We start from the raw sequence: 16,227 nt of genomic DNA on the forward strand, positions 1-16,227 counted from the left end.
ACCAAGCTATGTTTTAATAAATATTTATATTATAGAGCTGTTTGATCTGATTCCTGCCCCCGTATTCCATCATGGCCACGATCTTCAATCCTCACCACTAGGACGTGGACACCACACATTCCAAATTTAGTTATCATGGAACTTCCTTTTCTTTTACATACAATCAAGCTGTTAAATCAAATGTTTTGCTTTTTGTTTCCAGGACTGTATGGGCGATTTCAAAAAAAGCGCGTACACCTACCCAAGAAGCCAGTACCTATTCTGTTATTCACCCGGAGAAGAAATTATGGGCGGCAGAGATTACTTATTATCAGGCAATCCTACGCTCGTTTTTTTTATGAAATTAAGGGACGAGACGAGCAGGACGTTCAGTTGATGTTATTTGATACGCCCTGCACATTACAATGGAGTGCCGCTCAGAATTCTTACACAAAACTTCTGAGCGGCAATACAATAGCACACGTCACCTCGAGACATAAGATTTTAAGTCTCATTTGCCCAGTAATTTCACTAGCTACGGCGCCCTTTAGACCGAAACACAATAATGCTTACACATTATTGCCTTCACGGCAGAAATAGGCGCCGTTGTGGAAGTCATAATCTAGCCGGCATCCTGTGCAAAAGAGCCTCCCACTGGATCTTATTTCATCGACGTTAGTCTTCTTACATTAAAAAAATTCATATTAAAACGGACGTAAGCCAGAAAAACGTTCTAAACCACAATCATGTCAAATTGAGTTAAGATCACAAAACTGGTCACATGATTCATATTAACGGACTGACACATAATGACACTCTTTAAATGAGATTATGACTTACGTCCGTTCCCAATATACTACCTACAGATAGAGATAAATTACTACCTTCTACTGTCAGCAATTAGCTGTCAATAATCTGATGCTGTCCCAATATACACGATAAGTCATTCTTATCGCGGGACGCGTGAATTGCATTAAACTTTAAACACGAATTACTTAAAATGTGATGTTTGTGGCTTAGAACGTTTTTCAGGAACTACGTCCAATTGTAAGACTGTTTTTTTCAAATTGTGCATTTATTCATTATCATACGAAAACAACTCATAATATGATGTTTTTGGTAACAGTTATATTAAGTTTACTCTTGAAGCTTCTCAATAAAGCATAAATACCACAACTGTGTTCCAAACCTATCAATAAATCAAACGGGGTTCCAACCACTACCCCATTCATCTAAAACGCCCCAACAATGCTCATGATAATACAAAGACATACAAACCATTGTTAGACGCGAGAATAACTTTATGTGTATAATATATTACTTGACTTTCCCGAACATTAACGAACCCTCTTTAGCGTCTTAAAGAATTGCTGTATCCCTAATTTTATTGAATAATAACGCTTCGTCCCGCCACATTTCCACCCTAAGGAAAGAATGTTATGAAATGAAACGCAATTTGTCCAATAATTTATTAAAAAATTATAAAATATACATCATGGTTGTGCTATGTGTATTGTATGTATGACATTAAGTGTGAATTTATTGTGAATAAGTTATAATGAGACCGATAAAGAACCGTTAAGAATCATCTAGTAAGAAAGCTGAGATTGGCGATGAAATAGTGCGTGATTTTTGAAGATAGCCTTTTAAATTATAATTTATAATATTTTAAATAATAATAATAACATTTTACGCACTTTCACAAAAAATACGTAGTTTCACAAAAAGTACTAGGTTTCGCTTTAATTATGGATACGAGATAACAATATATATACTTAAACATATTACATATTGTAATATTCAAAGTATATTGTTTACAAATTTTGAAACTGATTCAAATCCGATAGCTTTAATAGCCAGGGACACAAAAGAAAAAGAATATATTTTAAGATAGATTAAATTAGATAAATTAGATTAATTATTAATGGTCTCCGCTGGGCTCCAATAGATACCGCACCACCTAAGAACATTGCGTGGCATCTTAACACTCAATGGCATCTTTCAAATTTTGTAACATACACTTTAGTGACACGTCAACGTACCACATTGTCTAAGACTGGCTCAAGTATGCCTACTTAGGCGTATTAGTTGCCGCACGTTGCCGTTGGAGCGCAGCGGAGACCATTTTTTAATCAAAGTATTAAAGCTACTCTGATAAATAATGCTTACTATAGTATAGCAGATTATATAGAAGACAATAGTGCATGGTTCTTGACAGGTGACCTAAATTAATATTACTTTATATTCGCTAAGCAATTTTCTTATTCTCTGATTTTAAAGAAGGGCTGCTTCTTATCAGTTATTTTACGAACTGATGTATCTTCATGACTTTTACCAACTATTTTTGCAATATGTTATGTTACTGTCACTCCTATGGTAAATAAATATATTTATATTCTATTTATATATATTGTATAAGCATTCATGTTTTAACAAAGTACATTAGTATTAATTAGTCACGGACAAGAAACGCTAGGTTAACAGACTCACTGTCTCGTTTCTAAAGAGAAAGATACTATGAAAGTGAGTTAAAATAAATAAGAAATCATTTGAATATTGAGTTCAAGGAGGAAATCTTACTAGACCATCTTTAATATACTTTTTTTGTACAATAAAATTGGAGTGAAAAAATGTTTTATTTCAAGGTGTAAGAAGTGTTGGTAGCTGATGTAAAGGAAGCTACGTCATTCCATGGTGATGTACAAACCATTCAATCGAGATGTATCAAATGCTCTATTATGATGTGGTTGCGCTGAGTAAAAAACCTGTGTTGCTCATAAGCTTCTGGATCCTAAAGGTTATGAGACGACGGCAGACTGCTGGAAGGCAAAGAAATTGCAACAGGCTCAAGTTGGACCAACGGCTATAAAAATGTCGCAGGAGTTCTGTATGAGTAATTTGCAAGACTGATTATAGTGACGAAATGGGGGGAAAGGTTATGCAAAAGAGGGGACTTTCTGGGAATGATGTTCTAGTAAAACTTTCTCTTCGAAGTTAAGTGCACACGGTCTTTTCTAGACAATTTTGTGGTCGCTTTCTGGATACGCATTGAATGGCCAAATTCTAGAAATTTTTTGGCATGAAGTAAAGTATAGCTTAATTCAGTTTAACATTCACATAGATATCTCTATAATTTGTGCAGTCAATATACAATAATCCATCCACGCTACATGACCAAATCACCCAAACATTCTCCATTAATCTATAGATTTCTAAAAGGCTGGATTTATTTCTCCTTCCAACTAAGGAGCTTAGGTAATTTCTATATACGGGAGTTTCTTAAGCGTCAAATTATACATTAATGTAAAATAATATTATAGTAAAAAGTAAACGATATAATATATTAGTACCTAATGGTAAAATAATTTACATTTTCGGCCTTTATGATCACGGTAATACTAATTCGATTTATAAGTTTCATAAACCTTATACACGTTATCATTTTAAGCTTTATAATATAGAGTAAATATTTTCAAATGGGAGACGAAATCTAAAATGTTAAATTATTCAAATAATCAATTCAATAATAGCAATTAAGAAGCTTTAGATATGTGCTCTGTCACATAAGTATGGGAGCAATAGATTAATTATTATGATTAATTATATTTTGCCCTGTGCTTCCCCGGGCGTAAAGAGAATCTCTGTGAATGGCTTGATCACTTGGCGTTGCGTAGAGATATCGCTTCATTGTGTGTCTTCTACCGCAACTATCACGGGGAGTATTCCTAAGAGCTGTTTCACCCTGATTCCTGCTACCGAATTGCACCTTCGCACGACACGAAACAAGTTAGGATATCATGACCACCATCTGGATGTGTTGCGGTCCTCCACAGCGCGTACTACAAAACTGGGTTTCATGGACGATAACTCATGGGTATCTTCAAAAAAAAGCGCGTACACCTTCCTTGAAGGCCGGCAACACTCCTGTGATTCCTGTGGTGTGGCAATGTGGGTGGCGGTGATCACTTTACACCAGGTGACCCGTACGCTCGTTTGCAATCCTTTTCCATAAAAAAAAAACATATTTTGAAGAACACGAATTTAAATACGAAGTACATTCATGAAATCGTCACCCATTATTTGAATTTAAACTATATTTACATAAAAATAACCCATTAAATAGGGGTGGGCGTGCTAGTTAAGTTTAATAACCAAACTTTCACATGCAAAAATGAGCTTTTTGATATTCTGATTTATTTATTAGTGTTTATTTTACAAAATTCTATTGATACAAATTCTTAATAGAATACAATAAATATGCAACACCTATGAAAGCACCGCGTTTATAATATTGTTATAACTCAGTGTCTACTTCAATTGATTCTTCATTTACATCTTTATGTCAGCCATAATTGAACTGTGTATTTGTGTAACCTCTCAAACTCTTCGGACTTAAAATTTCAGGATCATTTTCAAATCCCAGTGTCTGTCGGGGAACGTAATCCACTCCGTACATACTGGCGCCTGCAGTGGGATATATCGTTGATAGAGGCTTCATCGGTCTAAGATTCCTAGTGCCATAAATCATATCTGGGTGTGCTGGATCGTAGAATGTTTCAGATATATGAGTAACGCTGCCCTCATTGTCTATATCAGATACAGTATCGCTGAATATATTTGGCGCTTCCGTTGTGAACATATTGCCATTTTTAGCATTTCGTTTCTTTTTCCTGTTCATATAATATTTGGCTGCTATAATGAAGCTGATAAAAACAATAATAATAATAACAGCAGCGCCGATGTACAAGTAGAATTTCTCGTGCGCCTGTGAACGTTCTGAAAAGAAAACATTTTAGGTATTTATCATTATCATCATCCGGAAGACGTCCACTGCTGAGCAAAGGCCTCCCCCAAAGATTTCCACGACGATCGGTCCTGCGCTGCCCTCATCCAACGTATTCCGACGATCTTGACCAGATCGTCGGTCCATCTTATTGAGGGACCTACCAACACTGCGTCTTTAGGTATTTATACTTATGACAAAAAAAATTTTTTGAAAATGTCGGACTTTCATGCAAGCCTTTTTTATTTAATTTTATACCCTGAGGGATGAAACTTCTTTTAATAATAAACTCACGTAATTTATAGAAACTTATGATGAATCAATCATTCAGTACAGATAATTATTATATAATAATATAATATTGACACACTTTTACACAAATTATCTTGCCACAAACTAGGCCATAGCCTGTACTATGGATACAAGACAACGATATATTTAATACAATATACTTACTTAAACATACATAAATACATATATATCCATGACTCGGAAACAAACATTCATATTCATCATATAAATGATTACACCTACCGGGATTCGCACCCGGGACCTCTAAGCTTAGTAGTCAGGATCACTAACCATTCGGCTCTATGGGTCGTTCAATATTGTGTATAGATTTTATTCAAATTCAATATAATAAAACAAAGCCTGCCGCCACGTCTGTCTGTCTGTCTTTATGTCATCCCTTTTTTTCCACAATAATTTATTTGATATAATAGATCATAATAGTATGTCGCTAGTGCATTGGGTATAACATTATAAAGCAAATTTCCAATTGAAGCTCATACATAATTAGTTGCAAATCATTAGTAGCAGTACGGCGTATTATTAATTTCAACTTCATAATAATATGCAACTTGAAACTGTCAATTTTAGCCTAAATGCTAATTTGATCCAATACCGGGTAATAATTATCGGCGTTTAGAATTGTGCTTAATAATTGAATTTGGAAGTGGTTAACCGCTTTTAATTCCCAATATAAAGTCGGATCCAATGAATAATTTCAAACGAAACTTGAATGTGTTTTAAATTAAATTATCTTTGGCACTTATATTTGTATGGTATAAAATTATGAAATGTAAGATTATGCTGGTATTTTATGATTTTAATCAACTACCAGAGGGAGTGGTGCTCTTTTGTACAGAATGCCGGCTAGATTATGGGTACGACAACGGCGCCTATTTCTGCCGTGAAGCAGTAATGTGTAAGCATTACTATGTTTCGGTCTGAAGGGCACTGTAGCTAGTGAAATTACTGGGCAAATGAGATTTAACATCTTGTGTCTCAAGGTGACGAGCGCAGTTGTAATGCCGTTTAGAATTTTTTGGATCTTCCAAGAATCCTGATCGGCACTGCATTGTTATGGGCAGGGCGTATCCTTAATTTCATAGAAAAAACTAGTTTTAAGAAATATTGGATTGAATATTATGTGATTATTTTATATTTAAGACAACAAGTGACTAGAAAAGCATGGTGTTCACCTTAATACGGTAAGTGATATTAACTGCCCATTACAATACAGTGTCACTCAAGATTCTCGATTGGGCCCAAAATTCTGAGCAGAATTGCAACCGCACTCGTCACTTATGATGTTAAGAGAGCTACACATAAGATGTTAAGTCTCATTACTCCAGTAATTTCACTAGCTACGGCACCCTTCAATCGAAACACAATAGAACTACTAACACAAATCTAAAGAACTTAAGAACGAAACGACATGGGTATCTACAGAAAAGGTAGTGCAACATTCCAAAAAAGTGGCCAAGTGTAAGTCGGACTCGCTCATGTAGGGTTCCGTAGCAGCAAGTAACATAATGTAAAAGTTCTTGAAGTTCGTTGTAACTTTCATCGATCTTTTAATAATATATATATTTTTTTTAATTAAAATAAACTATTTACTAAATCTCGTTCAGACCAATTTTCGGTGGAAGTTTGGATGGTTATGTACATCATATATTTTTTTAGTCTAATCATTCTTATTTTAGAAGTTATCATTTTTGAAGAGCAATCCATAGATGACACGTATGGGTTTGATGAAAAAAAACTTTTAATTTTAGTTACTAAGTATTGAGAACCCGCAAAATTTATTGTTTTTCTCTATTTTTACGTAAAAATCTTAATGCGGTTCACAGAATGCATTTACTTGCCAAGTTTTAACACTATAGTTCTTATAGTTTCGGAACGCACGTGTAATTCTGGTATTGCAAGATTCTCCAAGAGAGAGTTACTCCTTTACTATAAATACGATTTATTATATAGTTTATTATCAACTACTGTGGTATTTTCAATACAGCCATTGTGGTGTATCATCATAAAGATTTAATTTATAAACAGTTATCGCTGTAACACAATTTTCTCGCTAACAGTTTTTCCAGCTTAATCGATGTTCAAATAAGAGTAAAGATATATAAACGCTCTAGTAGTTGATCTGGTAAAGAGAGGGGACCGGCAGTACTTCATTCAATATGAATAAATACTATTTAATTTATTTTTAAATGCTAGTCATCAAATGATTAGCATTGCGCTCAATTAACCATTGAATAGCCTTGCTAATTACATCCTTAATATATAGCCAATCTAGTTTGCTATTTTAAATCCTAGCATTGGGATTATGAACATTCAAAATCTAAAAATGCAATGCGCCTTTTGCCCTTGCATTAATATATTCACAATTGGTTATGTTATTAAATTCACTTCTGGGATTAATTGCACAAATAAAATTTGAAAACAAAATTTTATTTACGATGCGGGACTCGAACCCACGACCTCTCGTGATTCGTGCGAGTGCTCTTTCAACTGAACTAACCATTATAGTGACGATATCAAAAAATCTTGTGTGCTTTGTTCAACTTTCTACTCTCTGGTTGACATCTCAAGTCAATTTCCTGATCTGCATATATTGGGGTTGCGCAATCAATTGCAAAGTAGATCCTGTACTAGCCACAACCTGAGAGTTGAACAAAGCATACAAGATTTTATGACGATACGTCACCCGAATGGTTAGCTCAGTTGGAAGAGCACGTGCACGAACCGCGAGAGGTCGTGGGTTTAATTTTTTATTAATGAAGAAGTGGACAAAAGAGGATACGATCTGGTTGTATGTAACACCAAAGGAATCACAAGAGCGTTGCCGACTATATAAAGCTTCAAATACACGAATATGTGTATGAATTTGAAAACTGTTTACAAATTGGTACGGTTCTACCTATAACGCTAACGCCGCTGTTTAAACAACTTACCCCTTATTCATAATAGTCTGCTAACTTAAAGCATTGTTAATTCTCACTCTGTCTTCTTCTATTGACCTAAGTCAGAATTAGAAAAAACACTCCTAAGCGGCTGTTTAAAGTTAGCGGGTTAGACTTCTCGAGCAGTAAGCAGTAAACGAATAGATTCTGAATGTAAAGCATTTTGCTTTTTACACCGACTTCAAAAAAGGGGAAGCTTGTCAATACGTTGGTATGTTTTTTAATGTTTGTTATATCAGAACTTTCATTGCGTGAACCGATTTTGATAATTCTTTTTTTACTTGAAAGAAAAAAAAATAACAATAATCGTAACTAGAATTAGCTTAAATAATTAGATTGTATAAAAGTGCGCAATTAATTTTATACTTTTTAGTGCATATTATATCTATTGTTTTGGAATAGTGTTTTTGAAATCGGTTGTTTTTTTTTTTTAATTTTTAGGTTTAAACATTTTGGAAGAATTAGAGACTGGACACGAAACACAAGGAGAATATAAAGAATCAAGATCGAAAATTTAACGAGTTACAAGGGGATTACAATTGTAAAATAAAAAACAGTAGTCTTTCAAGCTCTAGACGAAAAGAAATAACTTACTATGACTGAGTGTTTCATAATATAATCTGAATCCGACCTTCCAATCTTTGTAGCACTTTTACATTAAGTACTTTCTTAAAATGACGTATTATATTTTGTTTTCGTACAAATTTTTTAATTTATTTTACGAAAAATTCCTAATATAACAGGTTGAATTTGTACTTGTATATTGGATGCGCCGCCATTAATATTTTTATGTTATTTGGTTATGGCCAATTTATAGCCGACGCCTGTAGACAGAGAAATACCATAGACAACAGACGCATAGTCATCTGTGAGGTTAGTATAGTGACAGTTGTCTACTTCGCCGCTTAATAATACAACTAAAATTATCACCGAGCAATATACTGCTCACGCAAATTCTTCAGAAGACTTCAACAGTGATCAACGATCTAATCGATAAGTTCTCAGTGTAAGGCATCGCAAAGTCTTTTTCTACACACCCGAGAGGAAGTAGCACGCACCTTAGCACAAAGAGTTTCTAGAGAACATACCTTTCTTGAATGTCCGCTATTATTTTTACAAAACAGCGCATTTACCCGTTATTGTAAAAATGTTTCACTCCGAGACCTCGCGTCATACTGATAACGCCAAATTACTTACTGATTATATAAGGCTCAGTAAGTGGCTTAAGGGCTAATGGTGAACACGACCTTTGTTACGAGTCCAGTGGTTAATTCGTCCAAGTTGTTTACAAAAAGGGCCCTTGTATAAGTAATATAATTATTAGCATAACACCTATTATTACCTGACTTCTCAAAATTTCCCTTGTTGTTGTTTGATTCTGAAGTGAACACCTTCAATTTGATGTCCTGTATTGTTGGCAAAGATCCCAAGTCAGCAATTGGCGACACTGGATTTGTCTCACCCCATTTTTCTCCAGTATCTGTACAGTCAAGCCAAATTAATTTATGCAAGCCAAAATAATTAATTTCAGCAGCGTTAATTATACTGTGCACTTTTTAAATACTACATTTTTTAGATGGCAATATGGCCATCTTAGAATTCACTTTCTCAGTTTTATGAGTGATAACTTATTCAGGGGTGCGATTCTGTGGCGTCGTGCACGACAGTGAAACGCTTATTCAGGTAGGGTCGGTTCGAGTCAATTCAATTCGGTCTTGTGATATTAAGCACACGTCGGTTTTTGGAATGCATCTCGCACACAAAGGGACTGACGTAGGGACAGTAGAGTTTCTTCGTTAGAGTTAGAGGTTCATCTGACATAAAGATTTCACCGCCGCCCACATTCTCTTGCAACACCACAGAAATCACACGAGTGTTGTCAGCCTTTTAGAATGGTGAAAACCTCTCAATTATGAAGAGATGCACAGGGCATCCTGTTAAATAAAAACAAAGAAGTCCCAAAGGGCATTATAGGCATATAAGTCTAATTCAAGACAAAATAAAAACCGGTTATATGCATTAAGCATGAACCAGCCACCGCTTCCCTTGACCATATTTAAGTGAAGAGATAAGGAATAATTGTCTATTATATTTACATTTTTATAACATAGTAATTAATATATACCAAAAAAAAGGTGTAGTGTACGAGTATTTTACTCAGGTCTTCCAAATGGATAGGCTCAAATAAAATTTAATTGTATTCAGCATTAAAACTGGGTCACGGTCTATCGTCAATAGCATTACACATAAATCGAACTCAAATGTAAAAATACCTGATTCATCAAACAGCCCTTCATCACTGCTGACGACATGAGTGTTTGGTACTTCATCCCTTTCAACTGGGCTCTCGTATCGCTCGGTGAGTACTCCCAATGGCACTGTCCACAATTCAAAACTACTTCATAAATGTGAATGAATTTAATTTATAATCTGAGGCTCCGTTTATTACTTCTTTAGACTTAAACAGCATGAATGCATAGCTTTAAATCTTGTTCAATTATGACTTTATATTTATCGCAATTCAAATTAAAATATTTCATTAAACCTGTAGTCGCAATTCGAAACTTTGATGCAATAGAGTATGATGTAGATGAGCCTAACAGAACTGAAATTAATGTGAAGTAAAATAAAACAGAAAATCATTTTTGCTTCGCTTCAGTGCGCAGTTATATATCATGCAATAATGGGTTATGATCGGTTCCCTGCAAGATCGAATCATAAATCCGTAGGAAAACCAAAACCACCGACATAGCCTAATAATTGCGAAAATGAAATGAAAGTGGGCAGGGCACATAGTTCAATGGACAGATGGCCGATGGGGCAGAAAGGTCCTCGAATGGCGATCACGTACTGGATACGGAATACGTTGGATGAGGGCAGCGCAGGACAGATCGTCGTGGAGATCTTTGGGGGAGGCCTTTGTCCAGCAGTGGACGTCTTCTGCCTGATAATGATGATGACGATGCAATAATGGTTGTGCAAATTATGTTTCGTACGTTAATAATAAAAATACTTATTAAGTTATAGATAGAACAATTTGTTATGTTCTTAAAGTGATAAACCTCACTTCTGCGATTAATACACAAATAAAATTTGAAAACAACATTTTATGAACGATGCGTCACTCGAACGGTTAGCTCAGTTGGAAGACCACTCGCACGCAACGCGAAAGGTCGTGGGTTCGAGTCCCGCAGCGTTCATAAAATTTTGTTTTCTAATTTTATTTGTGTATTAATCCCAGAAGTGATGGTTATCACTTTAAAAACATAACAAATTGCTTAGATTTGCAAGAGCGACATCTCAAGTCAATTTCCTAATATGCAAATATTGGGGTTGAGCAGGTTATCAACTGTAAAGTAGATCCTCTAGATGAAGCCACAACCCGAGAGCTGAACAAAGCATACAAGACTTTATGAAGATACTCACTCGAACGATTAGCTCAGTTGGGAGAGCATTCGCACGGAACGGAACGCGAGAGGTCGTGGGTTCGAGACCCGCATCGTTCATAAAATTTTATAGAGAGAAGCCACACTTTGTACTTTTACCATATAATATTACAATTATGATAAGAGTGCCTTTAAAGGCGTTATGCTCGTATCTAAGCACTATCCATTATTACTTTACAGCAGCACTTGTTCGAAACATTATTGTTAGCAGGTTATTTTTATTACTTACTTGATATTATATCTACTATGTTATACAGACTATTTCACAAGATATGTTACTGAAAAAACTATGATAAAATTGAATTGTATAATTCTCATAATTCCCACAAAATTTTAATTTTATATCGAAAGATTACAATTATGAAAATTGCAATCACATGACGGAAATAATCTTAGATTAAGGATTAGTCTCCGCTGCGCTCCTACTAGATACCTTATTACCGAAGAACAAAAGCTTTCTTATTACGGCAACTTTATAGTAAAGCGTGTATTGGCTATTTCAAACGATGCTTGTGTGCGTGGCAACGCTTCATGTTATTTTAAATTGGAATTAATAAAATACAAAATACTGATGATATGTGATCCCAGTATCTTTCTTATTTCTAATAGTATTCTTTTTACAAAGTTTTACTACGCAACCCGGCATTAGCAAAGTTTAACAGAACATGTGACACGTCACACATGGTTCGAGACTGACTTGAGTACGTTCATTCGGGTGTTGTATTAGATGCCGCTCTTTGCGACTACGCCTGCGGTATCTATTTGGAGCGCAGCGGAAACCAATCCTCACTCTAAGATCTTAATAGTGGTTTATGTGATTTTAGTAATGAAGGGCATAAAACACGAGTGGCTGCTCGATTCATAATAACATCACACGAGTGTTTTAATGCCTAATTATGTACAGTTATACACTACTTTATATACCCACATATTATCATAAGCCTGCATGATGCATTTCATACATTTCGAAAAGTTTTCTGTCCACTTTCATAGTTTTTTTAATTCAGAGACAAACTAGAGTCGGTCCCAACTATCATAGTGTTCGTGCAACATTAATTGTCAAATTTGTTTGCAAATAGACATTTCATTTCGAATTAATTGTCATCTCGACTGATATTAGAATAGAGGTCAAATCAAATTTCTTTGTTTTTCAGAGATGTTCGAAATTTGAATGAAATAATATTATCGAAATCGATGTTATTATTTAGAAATAATAACATTTATACCTTACATTAAGGATTGGTCTCCGCTGTGCTCCTACTAAATATCCCAGTGTCATTCTTAATATTTTTAAAATGTTTTACCACGCAACTCTTCATTATACGCTTTATATTAGCTTCACCTGTATTTTTGTATGTATGTTTGTAACCGACTTCTTTGAGCGCGATTTTGACCCACTTTTAACGGCTAGATTTCGTTCAAACTTTGTAGATTTATCGAGGACCGACGACATTACATTAATTTGACTAAAAAATTAAAAATAAATAATAGTTAAAAAAACTAAAAAGCACGCTTGTTATAAAATTCAACTAAAAACTAAAAAATAAATTTAAATTGAAAATAGTGTATAAAAAATATATTTCATTGTAAAAAAAGCGTGGTGTGCTTTTTAAGATATTATTAAAATAATAAAAGCGTGCTTTTTAGTTTTTTTTAACTATAATTTTTTTAGTTTCAACGTCGCACATTGTTGGTTACTGGCTCAAGTACGCCCACTTCGGCGTAGTATTGATTGCCCCACTTGGCGACTACGCCAGCGGTATTTAGTTGGAGCTCAGCGGAGACCAATCCTCCAATTACGGTCTCTATCGTTAGTAAAATTATGATTTAAACATAATTGAAGAGCTTACCAGCTTTAGGAAGCTGATAAAATATTTTACATGCAAACAGGATTAAACTACTTAACTTACCACACGCATACACAACCTTCAGATAACTTTGCAAATGTGGCTTACAGGGTGACCCGAATGTTTTGCCATTCGCCACAATATGGCACCTTCGTTTTCCATGACATATCTGCATAACAGTCTCCACAGCGTAAGGCGCGGTACAGGCTGTGGTGATTTACATAACATTAAGGCATTAAATTTATTTACTTCCTGCTTTTCTTACACTCTAAGAATGTTTTAGTATACTGTTATGTCTTGTCTTTGAAGTTGGTATGTAAAGTTTTCTTATTTGATATTCAAGACCAGTCTCTGGAATTTAAATAATCTTTTGTTGTTCCAGTTCAGTGGTTGGTGATCGCAAAGACAAGAAATTTCAATTGAATTAATAAATAAGTTTAGACTCGTAGATGATAATGCTTTTTGACATTAACCTTATATTTAATTCCATATCTACAAAAGTTTATACAATAAAAAGATTCCATGATTTAATTTAATCATTTACATATACATCATTAAAAACAGTTTAGAGATTTGATGTGAATTTTTCATCTGATACAGTGATTCCATTGACTGAGTTTGATGTAGTATTCCAAAGATATATTGATCATATTCAGATCAAAGTATTTATTCTACACTTTTGTTACCATAACGATCTTGTATCATTCATCGAAAATGTAAGCTCTGAGTCGGAATATATCTATGTAATATACACGAATAAAATGTAAAATAATTATCAAACTTTGTATCACTATAAACATTACTAAAACCATCAATTATTTGTCTCATTATCGTGAATCCAAAATTTTTGAAGGTGTAGAACCTTCTACGACGTGTTTTTTTAGTAGTATTATTATGCTTTACTTTGAAAGGCACTACATCTAGTGGAATTACTTAACATCTAATGTCTGATTGCCACGAAGCGGCACATTCATTTTTTTTATGAAAATAAGGGACGAGACGAGCAGGACGTTCAGCTGATGGTAATTGATATGCCCTACCCATTCACTAGCCACGTCACCCTTCAGACCGAAACACAGTAATGTTTACACATTACTGCTTCACGGTAGAAATAGGCGCCATTGTGGTACCCGTAATCTAGCCGGCATCCTGTGCAAAGGAGCCTCCCACAGGTAAATTTGTAATTGTAATGGGCAGGGCTTACCATGAGAAGAACGTATTTCTCGTCTCATCACTTTTCTAACAAAATAAGAATAAATAAATTACATTGACTTTTATTAATACTTTACTAACTCTGATCTGTAATTCCCTGTGCTCGCGGACACGTAACGGAATCATGCGCTGTCCGGCCATATTGTGCGCTAAATATTGCCACTCTCGAGTAAGGGTTGCAACCTAGCTTTATGACGTCATCCTCGCAGCCCGTTCGACTCCGGAACTCATCTGTTACGACACAAAATAAAATGAAAATTGTCAATAATTATTATTAAATTCAAGACAAGATGATTTACGGTACGAAGACCTGGTCGCTATCTATGGGCTTTATGAGAAAGCTCATGGTTGCTCAGAGGGCAATGGAGAAGGCTTTGCTCGGAGTTTCTCTGCGAGATCAAATCAGAAATGAGGAGATCCGTAGGCGAACTAAAGGCAGCGACATAGCCCAAATGATTGCTAAACTGAAGTGACAGTGGGCATGGCACATATAACGACGGACAGATGGCCGTTGGGGCGGTAAAGTCCTCGAATGGCGACCAAGTACCGGAAGACGCAGTGTTTGTAGGCCCCCACAAGATGGACCGACGATCTGGTCAAGATCACCGGAATACGTTTGATGGGCAGCGCAGGACCGATTGTCGTGGAAATATTTGGGGGAGGCCTTTGTCCAGCAGTAGACGTCTTCCGGCTGATGATGATGATTAAATCCAAATCCACATAGCCAAGTGGTTAGTGAGCCTCCCTATGAACTAGAGGTCCCAGTCTTGAATTCCGGTAAGTGCTAACATTTATTTGATGAATATTTTGTTTGTTTCGATGTCAGCGATATTTATATGTATGTTAAAGTATGTATATCGTTTTAAATGAATTATTTTCTTGCACCCATAGTTCAGGCTATGTCTAGATTCGGGCAAGATAATTTGTGTAAGAGTTTTGTGTATTATTATTACGTACTTTCGTTCATGTACAAAATAATGTGCCACAGCGCTAGTTTTAAGTCCAGTTACTTCGCAGCTTAGAGTTAATGTAGCTATCGATCGCTTGGATACAGTTAACTAGAGTTTTATTAACACAAGCTAATGAGCGCGTCGCTTACTTGATAAAAGTGGAATTTTACTCGTTACAGCAGCAATAGATCATTTGCAAGTAGTCATTAGCATTTTTTTTATGAAAATAAGGGACGAGACGAGCAGCACGTTTAGCTGATGGTTATTGATACGCCCTGACATAAGATGTTAAATCTCATTTGCCGAGTAATTTCACTAGCCACGGCGCCCTTCCGACCGAAACATATTAATGTTTACACATTACTGCTTGACGGCAGAAAAAGGCGCCGTTGTGGTACCCATAATCTAGCCGGCATCCTAAAAGCAAAGGAGCCTCCCACTGGAAAGGTTAATGCAGATATTCTTTGAAATATTTCCAAACTCCAATCGATGATAGAGAAGATAACCTTATCAAAACCAATAGGGTCCAATCCGTCAGTGAATGTTCTACCGCTAACCCCGGAGACAAAACGTTTCAAAGAAATAGTTCAAGATTTAGAAACCATTTTATTGATTTTCAAATTTAGATTGTTTGTGCTTAGATAATTTATACGTCTAGATAGAGTCTCTTGCTGTTAAACAACCAATAAAAACAGGCCAGGAATATTAGTTTAGTGTGCGTGACAAGCTACGTCTTACACTCGCGATTTGTATGACTTT

General features: G+C 35.4%; 1 protein-coding gene across 2 annotated transcripts in view; it reads right to left on the reverse strand.

Moving 5' to 3' along the window:
* Positions 1 to 1,485: 1,485 nt before the first annotated feature.
* LOC126969431 (uncharacterized) overlaps positions 1,486 to 16,227 on the reverse strand; it is an 82,231-nt gene continuing 67,489 nt past the window's right edge. For both annotated transcript variants that reach the window (XM_050814843.1, XM_050814842.1), the window contains exons 4-8: positions 14,600 to 14,749; positions 13,370 to 13,513; positions 10,287 to 10,391; positions 9,356 to 9,493; positions 1,486 to 4,755 (exon numbers count right to left, since the gene is read on the reverse strand). In XM_050814843.1, coding sequence (XP_050670800.1) covers positions 4,322 to 4,755; positions 9,356 to 9,493; positions 10,287 to 10,391; positions 13,370 to 13,513; positions 14,600 to 14,749 — 971 coding nt within the window. In that variant the 3' untranslated portion in view covers positions 1,486 to 4,321. The remainder of the gene's footprint in view (positions 4,756 to 9,355; positions 9,494 to 10,286; positions 10,392 to 13,369; positions 13,514 to 14,599; positions 14,750 to 16,227) is intronic.

This window comes from Leptidea sinapis, chromosome 18 (genome assembly GCF_905404315.1).
Source record: "Leptidea sinapis chromosome 18, ilLepSina1.1, whole genome shotgun sequence".
Classification (NCBI taxonomy): Eukaryota; Metazoa; Arthropoda; class Insecta; order Lepidoptera; family Pieridae; genus Leptidea; species Leptidea sinapis.